The sequence below is a fragment of the Brassica napus genome, chromosome C3 (genome assembly GCF_020379485.1).
Source record: "Brassica napus cultivar Da-Ae chromosome C3, Da-Ae, whole genome shotgun sequence".
NCBI classification, from domain to species: Eukaryota; Viridiplantae; Streptophyta; class Magnoliopsida; order Brassicales; family Brassicaceae; genus Brassica; species Brassica napus.
In genome coordinates, this window is record NC_063446.1 from 52,303,757 (window position 1) to 52,328,638 (window position 24,882).

Sequence of the window (24,882 nt, forward strand, 5' to 3'; positions counted from 1 at the left end):
ACTAACTATAGGTTTTCTCTCTTAGCTACTATATAAGTATTCTTCATCGATGCCAATTTGATTCTCTCTCCGACCATAGGTTCGAACCTCATTCTCCTGTTAACTATTGGTTTCTCAACCCATATTACTAAAAGAAAACAAAAAATTTCCTCACACGCTCAACATCTCAACATCCTAAGCACCGGAATTAGTAAAGAATTTATTTCGGGTGTCATTCCATTCCAAAAATTGAGATAAAAAATGATATCATGTTTTTGGTTTTTGTCTTTTGCTTGCAGGAGAAGCTTTCCATTGCCCAGGGAATGTATCTTTGTGCTATCAAGAATTCCCAGAGTCTAATAGGAGCACCACAACTTCAGTTACCTCGGTGGTGGTCGGGATATGCTTCTAAACAAGCCACAAGTGCTGCTCTAATCAATGTCGTTAACCATGGAAGAACATGTCTTCTGTTGTCATCTAAAGTTCTAACCTTTGATTGGAAGTATCTTTTCATTCTTCTTCTACTTCGTCAGTTCTTCTAAACGATTTCTCTCTCTTGTTCTTGCAACAACAGTTTTGGTTAAAGCTTGCTGCCGGTTTAGGAGTTAGGTTCTTGGTAGGTTGATGGCGGTTAAATTAGGCAACAGTCTAATTACTGGTTTGGTCGTAGGTTTTGTCGGAGGATTTGTCCACTTCCGGTCCGTTTTCCTATATGGTATTCTTGTTAAATGGGTGTATACGGTCTCGGTGGTTTGAGCTAGAGGCGGTAATCTCTGGTCATTTCTACCGAACGACGGCATCGTCGGTTTGTCGGTTTATTCTCGTACCGCCGGCGTCTCCTTAACCAGGTTGGTTTGCGGGTTCGGGGTGGATTCTAGGCTCGGTATGTTGCGTTTTAGCGACTCGGAAGCTGTAGGAGCTGTGCTTCTGGGGTTTGAGGGTGCCCTATCTCTCGGTCTTTTGTGGTAACTGGATTGTCTCTTCTAATCTTACCAGTGTTGTTTGATCCACCATCGCCTCGTTAAGCTCTTGTCCTTCCTCGATCGGGCCACTCCTCTTCTAGTTTACTGTTTTAGCTGTCATGTGTTGTATGCTTGTTGTTTGGTTTCATTTCATCCACTTCTAGTCATCTTTGTATTTCTGTCAAAAACTAAAAAATTTGATATAATCAACTTAAGAGCATCTCCAATGGTAAAATTCATTTTTTCTTCAAAATATGAAGATCTTAAAAAAATGAAGAAGCATGTTCTCCAATGGTTTGCTTCATTTTTTTCTTCAAAAAGGAATATTCCAAATATATTATTTTTTTCTGTTTTATCATTATTTAACAAAAACATCTTTTACTTTTGCTAGTTTACTAATTTTACCCAATTATTTTATTTTAACAATATTTCACCACAACTGCTAATTAGTATTAAATAAACATTATCATACAATATAATTAGTACATATAACATAAATACATAACACAAGAACACTACATTTTATAAGGAAGCATGAAATGTATATTTTTCCCACATGTGATCAATTAAATTGTTCCGAAGAGTGAAATGAGCTTCTTGATCTTTAATTCTTCTAAATCAAGCCAAAAATTCTTGAAAACGAATATTATCATGCTCTTCGATATCAACCTCTAGAACTGGAACTTCTCCACCAACTTCAATTGGAGCATCAAGATCACACTCATCTTCAATTAATTATCATGTTATGTAGAATTATACATTTAGTCATTATGTCATGTAGCACATTTTTTTCCCAAAAAAAACGAGCTGGTCCTTTCACAATTGCAAAGCGTGATTGAAGAATTCCAAAGGCACGTTCCACATCTTTTCGACATACTTCTTGTTGTGTAGCAAAATATTTCTTATTTGAACCCACTGGCTCATGAATAGTTTGCACTATGGTAGACCATTTTGGATATATATCGTAGGCCAAATAATAACCCATATTATATTATTTGCCTTGAATGATGTAATGAGCAGGAGGTGCAATACCTTGATCGAGCGAGATTGGAGAAAAGATGTGAAGACTCCAAGACATTGATATCATTATTGCTGCCCGGCATCCCGAAATATGCAGGCCATATCCAAACATCATAATCCGCAACAGCTTCAAGAATTATAGTTGGTGATCCACTACCACCTGCATATTGTCCAGCCCAAGCGATCGGACAATTTTTCCACTTCCAGTGCATGCAATATAAGCTACCCAACATTCCCGGAAAGCCTCGCTCTTCATTAATCTTCAGAAGTCTTGAAACATCTATAGGTGTTGGTGATCATAAGTATTCCTCTGAGAATATTTCCACAATAGCCTGACACAATATTTTTATACTTTCGATTGTTGTTGATTCGCCAATTTTGATGTATTCACCAATCTTCAGAAGTCTTGAAACATCGGTAGGTGTTGGTGATCGTAAGTATTTCTCTGAGAATATTTCCACAATAGCCTGAAAAAATATTTTCATACTTTCGATTGCTGTTGATTCGCCAATTTTGATGTATTCATCAGTAGTATCAGCGGGCAAACCATAAGCTAGCATCTGAAAGAAGGCTGTTGCGTTCTGAAGAGATGATAAACCAACTCTTCCAGTTGTATCCTTTCGCTGTCTAAAGTAGTTGTCATGGTCTTCGACAGCATTAACAATACGAAGGAATAAATAACAAGACATACGATATCTCCTACGCAACATGGTGTCGTTGTAAGTTGGATTCTCTGAGAAATAGTCGTTGAACAATCTTCAATGTGCGCTTTCTCGATCTTGGTGGATAAAAGAAGGTCCAGGAACTGAGCCTCCATGAATCACCTGGCTGCTTTGTTGATTACGTAGGTATTCTATTATCGCATTGTTATTTCGATAGCAGAATGTATCGCCAATTCTTCTTTCTCATGACTATTAATCAGTTATACATTTTCAGCATCATCATCTGAATAGGATGAAGAAGAACTCAAATATAGAGGTGAATTTGTGAAATTGTAATTCATTTTAAAAGAATAAACTTAGAGTGTGTGAAGTAAAAATTAAATTTGTGAAAACCAACAAGAACTATATATAGATCATTTTGGAATCACTTTTATTGTAATATTAAATCATATTATTTTAGATTGAAAAATGTGAGGATCTTTGAATCACCTTTTCATTTCATTATCAAATCATGTCATAGTAGATTGAAAAATGTGAGAATCTTTGAATCACCTTTTCATTGCATTATCAAATCATGTCATAGTAGATTGAAAATTGTGAGAATCTTTGAATCACCTTTTCGTTGCATTATCAAATCATGACATAAAATATACATATATATAAGAATATTTGAATCACCTTTTCATTGCATTATCAAATCATGTTATAACAAATTAAAAAAAATTGAGAATCTTTGAATAAACTTTTCATTTTACTATCAAATCATGTCATGATAAGTTTAAAATGTGAGGATTTTAATTCACCTTTTGATTGCATTATCAAATTATGTCATAGTAGATAAAAAATGTGAAAATATTTAAATTCACCTTTTCATTGAATTATCAAATCATGTCATAACAAATTAAAAATCTGAAAATCTTTGAATAAACTTTTCATTGTATTATCAAATCATGTCATAATAAGTTAAAATGTGAGAATCTTTGAATAACATTTCCATTGTATTATCAAATCATGTCATTACAAATAAAAAAAAATCTGAAAATCTTTATTGTGTATAAATAACATGTTGTGTTCTACATTTTCATTCACATCACTGAATCATTATATTTTCTATTGCATCCACATCTGATTTTAACTTTGTTTACAAAATGCCGTTACGTTCTGCTGGAAATACTCATGAAGAAGATAGACTTTTATGTCAAGTATATATGGAAATATCTCAAGATCCAATCAAATGTGTTTATCAGTCGTTCGACCAATTCTGGTCTTGTGTGGCATCTGCTTACGAGAACGGAAAAGATGCACGTTGGAGTGAACGTACAAAGAAGTCTATCCATTGTCGAATTCAAACTATTGAGAAAGCAACAAAGATATTAGATGCATGCATCAAGAAATGTGAAAACAGACGTCCAAGTGGTGCTTCAAAAGATGACATTGGAAGAGTTGTTTTTAGATTGTGTAATATATATCTTACTTACTTTGCAATAATGTTTTAAAATGATATGCAATTTAAACAAGCCAAGTTAATGTTATTGGATGATCCAAAATACAAAGGAGGTTAGAAGTTCGATCATGTATGGAGCATTATAAAGAATTTTGAAAAGTTTAAAGATGGTGACACATCCACAAGAAAAGTATCAAACTCATGTGGTTTCGAAGATACAAATCCACAATTAGAAAATGTTACATAATATTTTGCTACACAAGAATCTCCCGGTTTGACTACTTTTTCTATGAATTTAGATGATGAAGAAGATAAAATGGGTGGATCTTTGTCTAAAAAACCAATTGGAGTGTAAAACGCCAAACTCAAAAGAAAAATTGATGATCAAACATCACTTGTTATTAACACCTTGGAAGAAGGAAATAAAAAACTACTGGATAAATTAGAGAAAACAAGCGCACAAAGACAACAACATTTGGAGATTCAAAACAAGAATTATGCTTTATAGAAGTTTAAAGAAGAGAACACAATTTTATTTTGTGATTTGAACTCCATACAAGATCCTAACGTTCGTGCATGCATTCAATCTGAGCAAAATCGAATTTTAGTAGAAAGCAGTGAACAACAACAAGCTCAACAGTCACTTCATTTGGACAATATTTTAACAATCTTAGTGGATCTGGAAATGGTTTACCAAATTATTAAGTGTTAGTTTATGATGTGCTAAGTATTTTTTAATATTTGATTTGATGTTTATCAAGTCTTTTGGTTTTTATATTATTTATGTAATTGTGTTTCATCTAAATATTAGTAAAAAAAGAAAAACATGTTTCTGGTATATTTAATATTTTAAATTGATTGAATAAAAATAATAATAAAAAATTTAAAAGATCAAAAGTGTGTATCAGTCGTTCGACCAATTCTGGTCTCGTGTGGCAGCTGCTTACGAGAACGGAAAAGATGCAAGTTGAAGTGAACGTACAAAGAAGTCTATCCACTGTCGAATTCAAACTATTGAGAAAGCAACAAAGAAATTGCATGCATGCATCAAACAATGTGAAAACAGATGTCCAAGTGGTGCTTCAAACGATGACATTGGAAGTGTTTTTTTTAGTTTGTGTAATATATATCTTACTTACTTTGCAATAATGGTTTAAAATGATATGGAATTTAAACAAGCCAAGTTAATGTTATTGGATGATCCAAAATACAAAGGAGGTTAGAAGTTCGATCATGTATGGAGCATTATAAAGGAACTTTGAAAAGTTTAAAGATGGTGACACATCCACAAGAAAAGTATCAAACTCATGTGGTTTCGGAGATACAAATCCAGAATTGGAAAATGTTACATATGATTCTCCTACACAAGAATCTCCAGGTTTGTCTACTTTTTCTATGAATTTAGATGATGAAGAAAATAGAATGGGTGAATCTTTGTCTAAAAAACCAATTGGAGTGTAAAAAGCCAAACTCAAAAGAAAAATTGATGATCAAACATCACTTGCTATTAACACCTTGGAAGAAGGAAATAAAAAACTACTGGATAAATTAGAGAAAACAAGCGCACAAAGACAACAACATTTGGAGATTCAAAACAAGAATTATGCTTTATAGAAGTTTAAAGAAGAGAACACAATTTTATTTCGTGATTTGAACTCCATACAAGATCCTAACGTTCGTGCATACATTCAATCTGAGCAAAATCGAATTTTAGTAGAAAGGAGTGAACAACAACAAGCTCAACAGCCACTTCATTTGGACAATATTTTAACAATCTTAGTGGATCTGGAAATGGTTTACCAAATTATTAAGTGTTAGTTTATGATGTGCTAAGTATTTTTTTTAATATTTGGTTTGATGTTTATGAAGTCTTTCGGTTTTTATATTATTTATGTAATTGTGTTTCATTTAAATATTAGTAAAAAAAAAGAAAAACATGTTTCTGGTATATTTAATATTTTAAATTGATTGAATAAAAATAATAATAAAAACTTTAAAAGATCTCAAAATTAAAGGTGTGTATCAGTCGTTCGACCAATTCTGGTCTCGTGTGGCAGCTGCTTACGAGAACGGAAAAGATGCAAGTTGGAGTGAACGTACAAATAAGTCTATTCATTGTCGAATTCAAACTATTGAGAAAGCAACAAAGAAATTGCATGCATGCATTAAACAATACGAAAACATTTGACATTAGAAGTGTTTTTTTTTTAGTTTGTGTAATATATATCTTACTTACTTTGCAATAATGTTCTAAAATGATATTCAATTTAAACAAGCCAAATTAATGTTATTGGATGATCCAAAATACAAAGGAGGTTAGAAGTTCGATCATGTATGGAGCATTATAAAGAACTTTGAAAAGTTTAAAGATGGTGACACATCCACAAGAAAAGTATCAAACTCATGTGGTTTCGGAGATACAAATCCACAATTGGAAAATGTTACATATGATTCTGCTACACAAGAATCTCCAGGTTTGGCTACTTTTTCTATGAATTTAGATGATGAAGAATATAGAATGGGTGGATCTTTGTCTAAAAAACCAATTGGAGTGTAAAAAGCCAAACTCAAAAGAAAAATTGATGATCAAACATCACTTGTTATTAACACCTTGGAAAAAGAAAATAAAAACTACTGGAGAAATTAGAGAAAACAAGCGCACAAAGACAATAACATTTGGAGATTCAAAACATATGTAGTATATAAAAGGGTAGTGTAAGGGTTAAAAATAGATAGGATCCTGCTTTAATAGTATAGATATAAGTTCGAAATGCATGTCAATTTTTGCGTGGTGCAAGATTTGGTATAGATTTTGTTTGCTCTGATTATAAAATAGCTAGCCAAAATGTGACATTTCATCTACTGTTGTCGTTTTCCAATATCACGTTGGTGGATATAAAAAGATCTAGCCAGATCTTCAATAGTAGTATCCACTAATTAATCATCTTTGTAGTCTTTATGTCAATTATGAAAATTTTTAAAAGTTTCCCGAGACTGATTTGATCAAGATTTGTGCTAAATGTTTTTATAGTCGTGTAATGATCACGAAAGTTGAAGCATCCTTGTTGGTTATGTATCTGTAAAAAAAGAGAGAGTAAACGTTGCCTAGTATAAAATTACCGGTAAAGATATCATTTACTGACCCTGAATTTGATGAGTGAAGGTATCTGTGGTTTGATCTGTTGTTATCAAGGAAGAAGAAGATATAAGCTTAACTGAAAACGTGTACACCTTGATGAGTGAACATTTTATGTTATTGAAATGATTTGGTAATGGTTTACATTTAGAAGCACCTAACCACGTTTTGACATTAGTGGTATCAGGAGGAAGATATGTATATATATATATATATATATATATATAACGTTATACAATGATAATTTTCTCCCTATGCCACCTATCATAATCAGAAAAAGTATCGTGAGACTTTTTTTTTTTTTTGGCATCAAAAACTCCATATATAGTTTTATTACAATGATTCCAACCAAGAAGTGTCAAGCACTATCTAAGTTGGGACCTCAGAGTTTACATGGGCAAAACAAAGACCGCGAGACCGGGCACCTTTCGCAAGGCGATCAGCTCGGAAATTCTGAGAACGAGGAACAAAAGATATAGAGCAACAAATAAATTTAGAACGGTGCTCGATAAAATCATCAAACTCGGCCATAAGACTAGGCCATTCTTCTTCTTCTTCGATAAGCTTAACCAATTGAAGACAATCTGATACGAAAGCCATCGAAATGTAACCGAGAACAAGTGAGGATCTCATTGGCCACAGCAGAGCGTTAAACTCAGTGTGTAGAGGGGACAAAACTCGATTACTAGCACATGAACCGAAAATTGTATTCCCATCCTCGTTCTCGATCACAAAACCTCCTCCATAACGTAAATCGTTATCCTTCCAAGAAGCATCAAACCTGCAACACGGCCGCTGTGGGATAGAGTGATGTGCTAGGGGCTGGTGGCCTTCATTTTCATTCATCACCGTTGAGATAACGTTCGCAAGCCTCCAGCTAGCTGCCTCTGATGTCGCAGATTGCAAGATCTCCGTAGGTGATATTTCTTTCAGTTCGAACACCATGTCGTTTCGCGCCTTCCATATAAACTAGAGGATCCATGGGTAGCGCGCCAGGTCCTCCGGTGAGCTATCCTGGTTCTGCCATTTATTCAACAGGAAGTCAAAATTACTGAGCAGAGATGAGCTCGGGAATACTCCCGGAGTGGTGGTGGGCAGCGTTGCGAGAGCCCAGGTTTTTCTTGCTGACGGGCATTCAAACAGCATGTGGTTTGTCATCTCGTCCTCTTACCCACACCTTGGGCACGTCCTGTTCGAGCTGCAATGGCGTTCTACGAGGCGGCTGCGCACATGAACACAATTCGATATAGCTTACCACATAAAATGTTTGATCTTTCTCACTGTTTTCACCGACCACACTTTCCCTAGCAGTCCGGTGGTGCTGGGTTCAGAGACGATCTGCGGCTCCAGTTCCTCTTCAAGGCGACATGCTTCAACGTATCCAGTTTTAACAGAGTAAGCTCCCGACTTGGTATGGCTCCAACAGTAGCTATCCACCTTAAAAAACCTACTGATTTTGATGCTGCAAATCAGCGGAATATCTTCAGGGTCAAACAGAGCTCTCAACGAATCACTCTTCCATGTCTTAGTATGGCGGTCAATCAGTTCGTGGACCAGCAGATTCGGGTTCTGTATCGGTCTTACTCCACAAGGGGGTCTGGCTGGAACCCCAGGGATCCAAGGTTCATCCCATACCCGAGTATTGTACCCGAGCCGATTGATTTCCTCAGTCCTGATTTTAGTAAGGGTCTGGCCGCCATCATGCTACGCCATACATACGATGGCGAGCTCGCTTTCTCGACAGTTATCGGATTAGTGTTGCGAAAATATCTGCCTTTCAGGACTCTCGCCAAGAGGGAGGAGGGATATTGGATTAGCCTCCATAGCTGCTTTGCAAGCAGAGCAAGATTGAAATTTTTGAGGTCTCTAAATCCCAAGCCACCCTTCTCCATGGGTATACAGATTTTCTTCCACGCAATCCAATGCAATCCACGGTTATTTTGCTTGGTACTCCACCAGAATCTTGCAATTGCGCTGGTCAGTTTTTTAATAGTATCCTACGGTAAGAGGAAGCACGACATCACATAAGACGGGAGAGCCTGTGCAACTGACTTGATGAGAACTTCCTTGCCACCTTTAAACAGAAGTTTGGCGGACCAGGAGTTTAAACGCTTTATTAGTCGCTCCTGGATGAATGCGAAGGCCTGTTTTTTGGAGCCGCAAATTTTTTCAGCCAGTCTGAGGTACATCCCCATACCTCCCTCTCACGAAATACCTAGCGCTCCTTTGATTTCGGCCTTAAGCTCTGCAGAGATTTTACTTCCAAAAAAGACTGAAGATTTAGCTACATTTAGCTGCTGACCCGACGCTTTGCCATAATCTTCAATTATACGCATAAGTTCTCTGGATTGGTTTGTGTCTGCTTTGCAAAAGAATAGACTGTCATCAGCAAAGAGGAGGTGAGATATCGGTGGGCTATCTCTCGCAACTTTCAGTCCTGTAATCCGTCCTTCTCTTTCTTCCCCATTAATCTGGGAGATGAGCGCCTCATTAAGGATAATAAAGAGGAACAGAGAGAGAGCGGGTCTCCTTGGCGAATAGCCCTAGAGGGTGTGATATTGCCTTTTGGTTCTCCATTGATAAGCACATTGTATGATACAGACGATATACAAATGTGTATCCACGATATCCATCTATCACAGAAGCCTAGTTTACACATCAGAACTTCCAAAAAGGACCATTCCACTCGATCATAATTTACTCATATCGGTTTTGATAGCAACAAATTTGGCCTTGCAGCTCGGGTCAAGGCATGGAAGACTTCCTGAGCCACTAATATGTTATCTGTGATCATTCTCTTAGCCACGAAGGCTGATTGCGTCTCCGAAATCAAAGTCGGGAGAAAAAGTTTCAGTCGCTTGCTCATAATTTTCGAGATGATTTTATAGCTTACATTACATAAGCTGATCGGTCGAAATTCCGTCATCTCGCATGGACGGTCTGTCTTAGGGATCAGACATATATTCGTTTGGTTGAGCCTTGCATCGAGTATATCAGCTGAGAAAAAATCTTTCACCGAGCGGAAGATTTCACCTGCAGTAATTCCCCATAATTTTTGAAAAAACAGGCTCGTCATGCCATCGGGGCCAGGGGCTTTATCCGGGTTTATATCAAAGAATGCCTTTTTTTATCTCATCATCTGATGGAGCACGAGTAAGAGAGTCATTGATATCCAAAGAAACTTTCTCAGAAACGTACCGAAGGGCATCATCAAAGTTACCTGGATTGGAGCTGGTAAATAGGACCTGAAAATACGCAGCGGCCACCTGCTCGATATCTTCTTCACACTCAGCCCATCCGCCGAGTGGGTTCTTGAGCTTGGTTAGTCTGTTCCTAGCTCGTCTTTTTTTTGTCGTAGCATGGAAGAACTTTGTATTTCTATCTCCAGCCCTCAACCAGTTCGCCCTACTTTTTTTGTTTCCAATACAATTCTTCATCCCGGAATGCCGAGCACAAGTTCCATTTCAGCTGTAGAATTTAATCATTTGAGATCAAGTCATCCACCTGGGCTTTCTCTAATTGATCTTTGATCTCTTCAATTTTCGCTATAGAGTTCGCCGGGTTCATCTTTTTCCACTGTGATATTGCCTTACGGCATCTCGCAATACGGTCAAAGAGATCAGGAGGACGCAGAGAGCCTGGATCATTCCATCCCTGCAGTATCGCCTCTCTGAAACTGCCACGGGCGATCCATCTCTTATCAAATTTGAAGCCCCGTCGACCTTTACCTCTACGGGAGAGAAACCGAGTGATAATGGGCCTATGGCCTGAGCCCCAAAGCCATAGATACTCCACATTGGTGTGGGAAAATAGGTGGTGCCAATCTTCGTTTCCAACTGCTCTATCCAACTTGCATTTAACTTTGCCAGAGCACCTGTTTCCTACCCAAGAGAATGAGTTACCTTTGGATGGGAAATCAATCATACCGCAGTTGGCTAGCATAGTTGACCGAAACCGAAACTGTTGTTTTTTTTTTGGTAAAATGCCGGAGCATCTCTAATGATGCTTCATTTTTTCACTTTTTGCTTCATTTTTTGCTTCATCGGTGCTTCATTTTTTCCTTCATTTCTTCATTTTTCGAAGAATTGAACAATATTTTTTCAAATTTGAAGAAATACTTTTCGCTTCTTCATTTTTTGAAGATACGTTTTTCTAACTACAGATTGGTCCCTAAACTTTAATTTGTTCTTAGTTTTTACTTAAATAAACTATAAGAGCTAATATTACCAACTTACATTAAAATTTTTATTATTATTTTTATTCAATCAATTTAAAATATTAAATATACTAGAAACATGTTTTTCTTTTTTCTTTTACTAATATTTAGATGAAACACAATTACATAAATAATATAAAAACTGAAAGACTTGATAAACATCAAACTAAATATTAAAAAAAACTTAGCACATCATAAACTAACACTTAATAATCTGGTAAACCATTTCCAGATCCACTAAGTTTGTTAAAATATTGTCCAAATGAAGTGGCTGTTGAGCTTGTTGTTGTTCACTACTTTCTACTAAAATTCAATTTTGCTCAGATTGAATGTATGCACGAACGTTAGGATCTTGTATGGAGTTCAAATCACGAAATAAAATTTTGTTCTCTTCTTTAAACTTCTATAAAGCATAATTCTTGTTTTGAATCTCCAAATGTTGTTGTCTTTGTGTGCTTGTTTTCTCTAATTTCTCCAGTAGTTTTTTATTTCCTTCTTCCAAGGTGTTAATAACAAGTGATGTTTGATCATCAATTTTTCTTTTGAGTTTGGCTTTTTACACTCCAATTGGTTTTTTAGATAAAGATCCACCCATTCTATCTTCTTCATCATCTAAATTCATAGAAAAAATAGCCAAACCTGGAGATTCTTGTGTAGCAGAATCATATGTAACATTTTCCAATTGTGGATTTGTATCTCCGAAACCACATGAGTTTGATACTTTTCTTGTGGATGTGTCACCATCTTTAAACTTTTCAAAGTTCTTTATAATGCTCCATACATGATCAAACTTCTAACCTCCTTTGTATTTTGGATAATCCAATAACATTAACTTGGCTTGTTTAAATTGCATATCATTTTAAAACATTATTGAAAAGTAAGTAAGATATATATTACACAAACTAAAAAAAACAATTCTAATGTCATCGTTTGATGCACCCACCACTTGGACGTCTGTTTTCACATCGCTTGATGCATGCATGCAATTTCTTTGTTGCTTTCTCAATAGTTTGAATTCGACAATGGATGGACTTCTTTGTACATTCATTCCAACTTGCATCTTTTCCGTTCTCGTAAGCAACTGCCACACGAGACCAAAATTGGTCGAACGACTGATACACACCTTTGATCTTGAGATCTTTTAAAGTTTTTATTATTATTTTTATTCAATCAATTTAAAATATTTAATATACCAGAAACATGTTTTTTTTTACTAATATTTATATGAAACACAATTACATAAATAATATAAAAACCGAAAGACTTGATAAACATCAAACCAAATATTTAAAAAATACTTAGCACATCACAAACTAACACTTAATAATTTGGTAAACCATTTCTAGATCCACTAAGACTGTTAAAATATTGTCTAAATGAAGTGGCTGTTGAGCTTGTTGTTGTTCACTCCTTTCTACTAAAATTTGATTTTGCTCAGATTGAATGTATGCACGAACGTTAGGATCTTGTGTGGAGTTCAAATCCCGAAATAAAATTGTGTTCTCGTCTTTAAACTTCTATAAAACATTATTCTTTTTTTGAATCTCCTAATGTTGTTGTCTTTGTGCGCTTTTTTCTCTAATTTCTCCAGTAGTTTTTTATTTCCTTTTTCCAAGGTGTTAATAACAAGTCATGTTTGATCATCAATTTTTCTTTTGAGTTTGACTTTTTACACTCCAATTGGTTTTTTAGACGAAGATCCACCCATTCTATTTTCTTCATCATCTAAATTAATAGAAAAGTAGCCAAACCTGGAGATTCTTGTGTAGCAGAATCATATGTAACATTTTCTAATTCTGGATTTGTATCTCCGAAACCACCTGAGTTTGATACTTTTCTTGTGGATGTGTCACCATCTTTAAACTTTTCAAAGTTCTTTATAATGCTCCATACATGATTGAACTTCTAACCTCCTTTGTATTTTGGATCATCCAATGAAATTAACTTAGCTTGTTTAAATTGCATATCACTTTAAAACATTATTGCAAAGTAAGTAAGATATATATTACACAAACTAAAAAATCACTTCCAATGTCATCGTTTGAAGCACCACTTGAACGTCTGTTTTCACATTGCTTGATGCATGCATGCAATTTCTTTGTTGCTTTCTCAATAGTTTGAATTCGACTATGGATATATTTCTTTGTACATTCACTCCAACTTGAAAAATATACTACATATGCCACTCTTTCAATTAGGGTTAATAGGACATTTTAGATTTAATGCAAGCCACAATTTTTTCTGGATTTTCTTGCTATATTCTATATTTTATAATATTTTAATAACAATTAAAGGTAACCAAATCTAACTAATATTGATAATAAGTAAATATATAATTTAAACTAATCCCATCGAAAGTGTTACATTTAAAAACATATTGTTATAATTTACAAAAACAAATATCATTTTTAAAATATGTTGAGCATAGCAAATGTGAATTTAAAGTTTCATGTTAGTACAAAATTTACTTGGTCATATATGAATTATTTTATTATGAAACAAATATACTTTTTTTATAATAATTTAAGATATTTTCAAACTTGGGTAACTATCAAAATCACATTGTTTGAAATATGAATTAGCTCGAGATTTATAAGATCCACAATATATGAGAATAGCAAGTATACCTATATTTTGATACACAATATCTTTCAAGTTTGGAATATGCTATACGTATATTCCTAAAGCTATCTTATCCCTAGCTTTACAGACACGATTTCTCATTACTATAAATATGGCTTCTTTAAACCTTTTCTTAACAAACCACTTATATCGTAAAATTAGCTCGAGATCTTTAATATTTTTGAGGATTCGATTGATGTGGCTCTGGAATGATTTCTCTTTATGCATTGATTTTCCTATTCTGTTTTCAAGGTTTTGGAATATTGAACTGGATTCTCTGGTTTCTTTTGAGTTTTTTTTTCTGTTCAGTTCTTTTTGAGCTTATTGGATATTTGTTTGAGGTTTTTAACACAAAAGTTTGTAAAGTCATTACAGCTTTATCAAGTAGATAATACAAGGTTGGTAGGCTTTTGACATTTCAGGATTAGTATGACTGTTTAGGTCTTATAACCTTTTCTCGTGGCTCTGGTGTTTACAAGCATATAGAGTTCTATCACTTGATTCACTGTGGTTGGTACTTTTTCTCTTATTCTATTAAACACTTTACATGTGTTCATGGGGTCTTGGGGTTCAAGTTAAGCGGGATGTAGAGTCATATATACAAGGAACAAGAGGTTGCAAAAAAAAAAACTAAAAGGTCCCAGGTTTTTGTGGATACATAGTATCTCAAAGGAAGTACAAGAAAGGAAATGGGGTGGTCTATCTTGGTATATATTACATGAGTTTTTGATGGATACATGGTACACCCTTCATTCAATAGGTTTCTCAACGATCAAAGGTCTATGGGATGCAATAGTTTATGGGAGGTCCTTATTATGGGTTGATGGTTGTTTATCGTGCTGTACGGTTTTACGAGTTTTGAACATAGTTATGTTATACATGGCTGGTTAATCAAAGAATGCATCTTTCAGTCCAAGTCTTATTATGATAACAAGGAAATATATAGCGGTTGTTTATGTATTCATATTTCATTGGAAGGACATTTTACTAATAGCATAGCGAAAAAATTGAAAATACTAATATTTAGAAGAAAAATATTTAGATGAAAAATAATAATGAAAATATGACATTTACTAAATATTTGTAAATTTTTAAAAACATTTCAAGGAAACTAGTATAGTGTTAAGGCTTTTACATCGTCATCAGACACACAAACATAAGTCAGAAGTAACTCCTGATTGTTCTTTCCTTCATGGCTGATTTAGTCTCTGGTGACATAGAAGTGCAACACTCTGGCGATCCAAGCGGCAAGTGTGGTGGCTGGATCACTTTTCCCTTCATAATCGGTTGGTGTTTATATAATTTTCTTATTTTTATGCTCTATGTTGTCTATGTTCTTGGGCTCAAAAGCATAGACAGGTGATACTGGTTAACTGGTTATATATGGTGCAGTTACGTTGTTAGGACTGTCCATAACTTTTTTCGGAGTGATACTTAACTTGATCGTATACTTGATCGAGGAATTCAACATCAAGAGCATCGCTGCTGCTCAGATTTCAAATATTTTCAATTGATGTCTTGCCATGTTGCCTGTTGTTGCAGCCATTCTAGCCGACTCTTTCTTCGGAGACATTCCCGTCATCTTGGCTTCTACTTTCATTTATCTGCTCGTAAATCCAAAACTCATCGAGGCTCTACTCTCAATTTATACAAATGCTCACCATTTCCAAAACGTTTTTTCCAGGGCATCTCTCTTTTGACTCTTATCGCATTTTCGGACTACTTGAGACCTCGACCATGTGAACCGGGCTCAATCCTATGCCAATCACCATCAGACCTCCAGCTTGGGATTTTATATGTAGTCCTAGCTCTAGTGACTACTGGAACAGCTGGGACACGAGTGGCTTTGGCATCTGCTGGTGCAAACCAATATGAGAAACCTAAAGATCAAGGAACCTTCTTCAACTGTTACTTCCTCATGGTAAATACAGGCGCGATCATTAGCGCGACAGAAATTGTATATACTCAGGACAATGCTAGCTGGAAGCTCGGGTTCGGTCTCTGCGCTGCTGCTAATTTAATCAGTTTTGTCCTTTTCATCTCCGGGAAGAGACTTTACAAGCATAACAAACCTATGGTGTTGGGAATAATACCCAATATTGATGAGATGAAAATGAGATTTAGACAACTAAGAGATTTAAGAAGAAGACTCTTAATATTTAGGAAAGGGTTTACTACAAAGATTTTGTTTTTGCAAACTCTCTCTTACAAATATTTTCTCTCTTTGTTTTCTCTCTTCTTGGATGATACAAAATGAAGGGGGGGGGGGGGAGTGGAGGTATTTATAGCCTCCATGATACAAAATATCTCAAATATGTTAATCATAATTCTAGATAATTCTTTTATGATATCTAGATTATTTTATTCTAATTATCTAGATTTTTTATCTTAAGGAGGTGGAGGATATTCTAGAATTTGGGTTAAGATTTGAGCTAAATATGATTAGTAAAATATTAGCCCAAACATATGACCCAAATCAAATTTACTTCTCAACACCCCTTCTTATTTCTTCTTCTTGGGCTAATGAGGGAAATCCAACAAATCTCCCCCTTCCCGATTTAGCCCGAAACAGTTGCCATACCCGTGCCTTTGCAGCAATCTTCAAACTTCTTGAGCGGTAATACCTTGGTCATAAAGTCTGACCAGTTTTGGTCGGTGTGTACCTTTGTGAGATGTATGAGCTTCTCTTCGAGAACTTCCCGGATCCAATGATGCCGGATATCGATGTGCTTTGAGCGAGAGTGAAATGTTGGATTCTTTGCTGAGTGAATAGCACTTTGGTTGTCACATAACATGTTGTACTTTTCTTGCTTCACTCCCAAATCAGATAAGAAGTTCTTCATCCATATCATCTCTTTGCATGCTTCCGTTGCTGCAAGGTACTCTGCTTCTGTGGTAGACAAGGCAACACACTTTTGTAACTTTGATTGCCAAGAAACAGCTCCCCCTGCAAAGGTAGTTACAAATCCTGAAGTTGATTTTCTTGAGTCTTTATCACCAGCCCAATCTGCATCGGTGTAACCGCTTAACTCCAATTTTCCATTGCCAAAACATAGACACTTCTTCGCTGTGCCTCTTAGATAGCGTAGGATCCACTTAACTGCTTTTCAATGCTCCTTTCCTGGATTTGCTAGAAAGCGACTCACAACTCCTACTGCATAGGCAATGTCTGGTCTGGTGCACACCATGGCATACATGAGACTGCTTACTGCTGATGCATATGGGGTAGTCTTCATTTCCTCTTTCTCCTTCTCACTTGTTGGACTTTTCTTCGAACTTAGCTTGAAATGTCCACCAAGTGGAGTACTCACCGGCTTTGCTTTGTGCATGTTGAATCTCTCCAACACCCTTTCAACATATCGTTCTTGGGACAACCATAAAAACTTCTTTGGCCTATCCCGAGTGATCTTCATTCCAAGAATCTGTCTCGCTTGCCCCAGATCTTTCATCGCAAAACACCTTCCCAAATCTTTCTTTAATGCGGCTATCTTGTTGCGATCTTGACCCACAATTAAAATATCATCAACATAGAGCAATAATATGAGAAAGTCGCCGCTTTCGTAACTCTTTATGAAAACGCAATGATCATTCTTGGTTTTCTTGAAGTTATGATCCACCATGAAGGAGTCAAACTTCTTGTACCATTGTCTTGGAGCTTGCTTGAGACCGTAAAGACTCTTCTTTAATCGGCACACCAAGTCTTCTTTTCCTGGAACCTTGAATCCTTCAGGTTGCTCCATATAGATCTCCTCCTCAAGTTCACCATGTAGAAAGGCCGTCTTGACATCGAGTTGTTCAATCTCCAAGTCTAGAACCGCTGCTAGACCAAGAACCACTCGGATAGAGGACATCTTCACCACTGGAGAGAATATTTCTTCAAAATCTATGCCTTTCTTTTGGTTGAATCCTTTCACAACCAATCGAGCTTTGTATCTTGGATTTGAGTTTTTCTCTTCATACTTCAACCTGTACACCCACTTGTTCTTCAAGGCTCTCTTTCCTTTTGGTAGCTTCATCAGCTCATAAGTGTGAATATCATGCAAGGATTGCATTTCATCTTGCATAGCTTCAACCCACTCATCTCTATGAGTGTCTCCTATGGCCTCCTCATAGCTTTGAGGCTCCCCCTCATCTGTAAGATTAACGTAATCATCTCGATAATATCTTACAGATGGTCTTGTCTCTCTTCCAGACCTTCTTGGCTCATGTTCTTTCTCTGGCTCCACTTGAACTTCTTCTTCACCTTCATCACCATTCGGATCCATGATGGGATCTCCTTCTCCATCATCTCCAATCACTTGTTCATGATCTTGCGGCTTATGTGAATCTTCATTCCTTACAACCCTTAGCTTTGGTTTATTTGATTTGTTGATGTCTTCGATTGTTTGATCTTCGAAGAAAACAACATCTCTGCTCCGAATAATTTTTCTGTTAATCGGATCCCAAAGCCGATAGCCGAAATCATCTCTTGGTGACCCAAGATAGATGCACTCTTTAGTCTTGGAGTCTAGCTTGGCTCGTTCATCCTTAGGTATATGGACAAATGCTCTGCAACCGAACACCTTCAAATGGTTGTAAGAGACCTTCTTACCCGACCAAACTTCCTCCGGGACATCGCCTTCCAAAGGAACTGATGGTGTAAGATTTATAACGTCCACTGCAGCCTTTATGGCTTCTCCCCAAAATGGCTTGGGTAGTTTAGCGTGAGAGAGCATGCACCGAACTCTTTCTGTAATCGTTCGATTCATTCTTTCTGCTAGCCCATTCAGTTGTGGCGTCTTTGGTGGTGTCTTCTCCATCCTGATTCCATGAGCTTTGCAAAATGCTTCAAAGGGACCTCGGTACTCTCCACCATTGTCAGATCGAACACACTTGAGTTTTTGACCCGTACTTCGCTCTGCTTGGGCTACAAATTCCTTGAAAGCATCAAGAACTTGATCTTTTGACTTCAAAAGGTATACCCATACCTTCCTTGAATGGTCATCAATAAAGGTGACGAAATATGATGCCCCTCCATTGGATTTCTCGGACATGGAGCATACATCAGTATGCACAAGATCAAAAATATGCTTTCTTCTCATAGGCGTAAACGATCTTCGGAAAGCGACCCTATGTTGTTTTCCGGCTAAGCAATCATGACATGGTGAGAGAGAGGTACCTTTCATATCAGGAAGAAGTTTATTGCGAGAAAGTATATTCAAACCTTTCTCACTCATATGCCCGAGTCTTTGGTGCCATATATCGATGTCATCACTTGCGACATTTACTTCATCCTTGCAAAGCTTGGCTTGTGTTACGTATAATGAGCCTTCTTTTCTTCCTCGAGCCATGATCAAGCTCCCTTTGATTAGCTTCCATTTTCCACTGCCAAAGTGACTGTCCAAGCCGGCATCATCGAGCTTTCCGGTTGATATGAGATTGAGTCGCATGTCGGGAACATGTCTCACATCTTTGAGAACTATCTTACATCCAGTGTTTGATGTAAGCATAACATCCCCCTTTCCAACAATCTTACTTCTTCCTTGATTTCCCATTTGAACATTACCAAAGTCACCACTTTGGTAGTTTGTGAAGAAGCTTCCATGAGGGGTGACGTGGAAAGAAGCACCAGAATCAACGATCCATGAGCTATCATCAGAGCTAAGATTACATTCTCCAACAAGATATAAATCTTGGCTCTGGTCTTCAACAATGGTCGTTGTCTTGTCCTCATGCTTCTTTGTAGGATTGAACCGGTCTGGTTTGATATTACCGGCTTGTTTATCTTTCTTGAGAAACCGACATTCTGACTTCATGTGACCCAACTTACCACAATAATAGCATGTAACTCTTGGACGTGACTTGGATCTTCCTCGAGATTGGTCTCGTCCTCTGCTTCCATTGTGACCACGAGTCTCTTCTCTACCCCTTCTATCAACAATGTTAGCTTCTGAATAAGAACTCGAACCTCGCTCCTTCCTGCGAACTTCTTCGTTTAGAAGGCTATCAGTGACGGTGTCCATGGTAAGCTTTCCCTCCGGTGCTGAATTGCTTAGAGTGACGACTAGTGTGTCCCAACTCTCTGGTAGTGAACTAAGGAGTAAAAGGGCTGCATTTCGTCTTCAACCTTCATATCAACTTTGTTAAGCTGATTTACAATCCCCTTGAAATTGTTCAAGTGCTCCATCATGCTCTGGCCATCCTTGTACTCCAACTTTACCAACCGTCGAACAAGAAGAGCTTTGTTTCGAGGTGTTTTCTTTTGAATCATGGATTCAAGTTTTGTCCATAATTCAAAAGCATTTGTGTAGGTAGAAACATGTTCAAAGAGAGATCGGTCAATGTACTTACAGATTACAGCAACCGCCTTTCGGTTTAATATTTCCCATGTTTTGTCATCCTTTCCTTCCGGCTTCTCCTTCATGATGATGGGTTCATGCAAATCCTTACAATAAAGGTGATCTTCCATCATCGGTTTCCAATAAGAGTAGTTGTCCGTCGTGAGTTTGAACATGTCACCTTCAACCGTAACGGTAGCCTCCATCTTGAATCTCACGGGTCTTGATGTTATGTTTGAACCTGGCTCTGATACCACTTGTTGGGAATAATACCCAATATTGATGAGATGAAAATGGGATTTAGACAACTAAGAGATTTAAGAAGAAGACTCTTAATATTTAGGAAAATGTTTACTACAAAGATTTTGTTTTTGGAAACTCTCTCTTACAAATATTTTCTCTCTTTGTTTTCTCTCTTCTTGGATGATACAAAATGAAGGGGGGGGGGGGGAGTGGAGGTATTTATAGCCTCCATGATACAAAATATCTCAAATATGTTAATCATAATTCTAGATAATTCTTTTATGATATCTAGATTATTTTATTCTAATTATCTAGATTTTTCTTTAAAAAATATCTAGATTTTTTATCTTAAGGAGGTGGAGGATATTCTAGAAATTTGGGTTAAGATTTGAGCTAAATATGATTAGTAAAATATTAGCCCAAACATATGACCCAAATCAAATTTACTTCTCAACACCCCTTCTTATTTCTTCTTCTTGGGCTAATGAGGGAAATCCAACATATGGGAAGTCCCTTCACAAGTCTAGTCCGTGTTAGTCGCTTCTACAGTGAAAAGAAAGGCTGTTATCTCATCCAAAAACGAAGATTATTACCACCATGGGCTCGGACAAAAGAACAAGAATTCTGCTGTAGTGCCCTCCAAGAGCTTCAGGTGAAAACAAAAAAGCTTGAAAAATTCATCAAACTTAAACCAGAACTGAAAGAAAGAGAAATTACATATGCAGGTTCTTTAACCGTGCAACATTGAAGACCGAAGGGGAGAGTGGCGACACAACTAATAACAAATGGAGACTATGCTCTGTTCAGGAAGTAGAAGATTTCAAAGCCGTTCTTCGACTTCTTCCTCTGTGGCTATCCATCATCTTTGTTAGCATTCCCATTGCTGTGCAGTCAAGGTTGATGGTACTCCAAGCTCTAGTTACGGACCGTGTGTTTAGCCCTCACTTCAAAGTTTCGGCTGGATCTATCCAAGTTATAGCAATCATCTTCTCATGCATCTTTATCATAATGAACAACTGGCTTTTTTATCCCATGTACCATAAGCTAACCAACAAGGTGATGACTCCGCTTCAAAAAATTGGTATGGGCCATGTTTTCACCATCCTAAGCATGGCGATCTCCGCGGTTGTGGAATCAAAAAGGCTGAAAACAGTTCAAAATGAGCATCTCATGTCAGTGTTATGGCTGTTTCCTCCTTTTGTGATATTAGGAATAAGCGAAGCCTTTCAGTTACCGGCCCATATTGAATTATTCTATGGAGAATTCCCAGAGTCATTACGGAACAAGGCGACTTCATTGACCTCACTAGTGATTGGAATTACGTTTTAGTTGAGCACAGCTCTGATCGATCTGATCCAAAGGACCACTGCGTGGTTACCGAATGATATTAACCACGGAAGAGTTGATAATGTTTACTGGGTTTTAGTCACTGGAGGTGTTTTGAATTTTGGCTATTTTCTTGTCTGCTCGTGGTTTTACAATTAAAGATTCCACAGGGATGATGGTCAAGAACAAGATCTTAAAGATGTTATACTCTAAGGCACACCATGTTTGGTTGAATTTAAGTTATGTGTTTGTGTTTGAAATGATAGCTCGTGTCTAAGTTTGTGTTTTCTGTAAGTTACTTATGGAATGGAAGTACCTTCAACAATTACTACTATCAATTTGTTGAAAATTTCGTAAAAATAAACCAACTATTTAGTTAAATCCTTATTGTTGCGACTGATTTTATTGCGGTCTATCCATACATGACACTGCAAATGCAACGATTCGACAAACAGCTTGAACCAGTTGCGAATGTAACAGGATCTGCTGTAGCGAGTTTACCGAATGGAATGATCGAGATGTAGTTGAGTGGCAGACTTGGAAACCGGAGCTGTAGCTGGCCTAGATGTTACACCATCACAATCGGCAAAAAGGATTGAGTTAGAACAAACTCAACTTGGAAATAATCAAGGTTTGGTGGTTCCATGAGACTTTTACACTGGAGCTGTCAAGGTTTGGGAAACACTCTGACCGTTCCTCACATCAATGATATCAGGAGAATATACAACCCTGATATCATGCTTTTGGTGGAAACTAAGAATATAGACAGTTATGTAAATAGTGTGATTAAGGATCAAGGATATAACCACTCTTTTGTTGTCATGGCTAAAGATAGTAGTGGTGGGTTAGTTATGAGGTGGAATGATGGGGTTAAGATACATTTTTGGGGAACCCCTTCTTTAAACAAGACTGATATGTATGTTGAACATGGAAGTAATATATTTTGTTTGACGTATATTTATGGTTATCGGGAAGATAAAATCTAGAAAAGTTTTGTGGGAACATCTTGGATCAGAGAAAGTTATAAAATGTCTTGGATCAGCTGGAGCAAAATAACAAAATCACAAAATCAAAGCAGGATGGATGGTTAGGAATCAGGAACTTGGAAAACTTCAATCTGGCTCTTCTGCCAAAACAAGGTTAGCAAATTCTAACCAATCCATCCAGTTTTTTAGCTTGAGTTTACAAAGCTAAATATTTCAGACATACAAATTTTTTGGACGCCAAATGCTTCACAACATCAAGCTACATTTGGAAAAGCATATCCCATCTAAATGGATTGTAGGGAATGGAGGACATAATAACATATGGAAAGATCCCTGGATACATTCTAAACCAGCACGCCCAACAACAAGATTAGGAGGAGAAACTCATCCACATCTCATGGTAAAAGACCTCATCAATAATATCAGTAAAACATGGGATGAACTGACAATCAATCTTTTATTGAGTCAACATGATGTGCAGTATGTTCTAAACATTAGACCTAGCATAACAAATGGGGAGGATAAACTGATATGGAGCTACACCAGGACATCTGGATACCACCTGCAAAGACAAATCACAAACCAGAATGATCAACTGCAAGGAGGTTACAATTTTATTTCAGAGGATATTTATATGCTCAAATTAACCCTAGAGCAACTTACTCCCTCAAATAAGAGGTTTGGTTGTAGTACTTAGGGATCGAATCCACAGAGACTCTAAGATTACACAATAGATTTATTGTTTTCGAAGTAATGCTAGACAGTAATGATTTTAAAGCAGTAAATAGATAGAGGTTGGGTGAACAAGGTAGTTGTTCGGTTGGTTGATTGAAGTTGTAAACAATTAAAGGTAAAAAGCTAGATTCACGTAAATTCTCAGGTATGATAAGTATGCTTATCTTGTGGTTTATCAGAGATTTAAGAATATTAATTGTTCTCGAACTCAAAATTAAGTTATAATCTATCAACTCTCGTATGTAGAGATTATGTAATGAACTTAGAAATCCAACTCTCGTACGTAATTCCTAAAGGAGTCTCGATCAATGCTTCCTATGGATTATCGATCGATGTCTCGAATTGATTGTCGATCGATGTATCTAATGGAATGTCGATCAATACTAACTCTAGCAAGCTTTAGTGAATGGGGTTTGATGTGTTCTCTAATCAGCTAGATCAACTTTCGTGTGCACCTAGCTGATTAGATCAATCTAGTTTAATTCATGCAACATACCAAGTTCTCACTTGTGCCAATTAATCCTAAGATTTATGTTCAAGAGAATTAATCCTAACCCTAGCAATAAGAACAACTAGATGAAGAACTAATTAAATCACCCTAACAACAAACACATATTTAGCAAACCATAAATCAAACTTTGAAAACCTTAAATCCAACAATAGAACTACTTAAACATATTCATAAGAGGCATTATGATGGTCTGAATAATACTGCAATAGAATAAATCAAAAAACAAAATAGAGTAAAGAAACAAAGGAAGTTCAAGATCTTCCCTCTCTGAAGGTGTTCAGATATCTCTCTCCAATCTTAAGCTTTCTCTCTCTAGAGTAGTATGAAGCATAGCCGTCAACAATGACTTAGAAACAGTAAAATAGGGTTTCATGTCGTCCATGGGTATTCTTGTAATATGTGGTGACTTATGGACCTAAATTTGTCACGAAATAGGCTCGGCTCCTCTTCTGGGATCACCGTCGATCGACACCATGGGTGCACCATCGATCAACGTTCCTTCATCTCCTCGGCAGCTTCCTCTGGCGAGGCAGACTGACCACGCTTCAGTAAAACATGTATAACTTCGGATCTAACCGTTGGATTGACTTCAAACCCGTGGCATTAGAAAGCTAAATCACAGATCTATCTTGTGTCAAACGATGGGGTCAATCTCACCGGGGGAAGGTCTCCATCCATAGCTAAACATCTGAAGTGTATGTGCAGTTCTGCACCTCAAAAAGC

At 36.7% G+C, this 24,882-nt stretch overlaps 1 protein-coding gene and 1 pseudogene across 3 annotated transcripts; one reads left to right on the forward strand and one right to left on the reverse strand.

Annotated features, from left to right (window-relative positions):
- Positions 1–1,391: 1,391 nt before the first annotated feature.
- On the reverse strand, positions 1,392–8,148 carry LOC111203766 (annotated as a pseudogene).
- Positions 8,149–13,335: 5,187 nt separating this feature from the next.
- LOC106356087 (protein NRT1/ PTR FAMILY 2.3-like) lies at positions 13,336–16,592 on the forward strand. 3 transcript variants are annotated; one of them, XM_048750749.1, is made up of 4 exons: positions 14,107–14,293; positions 15,247–15,327; positions 15,584–15,651; positions 15,726–16,592. In XM_048750749.1, the coding sequence occupies exons 1-4, from the start codon at positions 14,251–14,253 to the stop codon at positions 16,296–16,298; spliced, it is 765 nt and encodes a 254-aa protein (XP_048606706.1). In that variant the 5' UTR covers positions 14,107–14,250; the 3' UTR covers positions 16,299–16,592. The 3 variants fall into 3 exon arrangements, 1 of the variants encoding a protein (XP_048606706.1); XR_007320596.1 differs by having other exon boundaries at positions 13,404–14,293; positions 15,434–16,268; XR_007320595.1 differs by having other exon boundaries at positions 13,336–15,327; positions 15,434–16,268.
- Positions 16,593–24,882: the final 8,290 nt, after the last annotated feature.

Excerpts from the sequence above, each read along its gene's own strand:
- LOC106356087 (XM_048750749.1), top strand. The coding sequence starts at position 14,251 with ATGATTTCTCTTTATGCATTGATTTTCCTATTCTGTTTTCAAG. Across the intron at positions 14,294-15,246 it reads TTTCCTATTCTGTTTTCAAG|TCTCTGGTGACATAGAAGTG; the intron begins GTTTTGGAATAT and ends TGGCTGATTTAG. Across the intron at positions 15,652-15,725 it reads CTACTTTCATTTATCTGCTC|GGCATCTCTCTTTTGACTCT; the intron begins GTAAATCCAAAA and ends CGTTTTTTCCAG.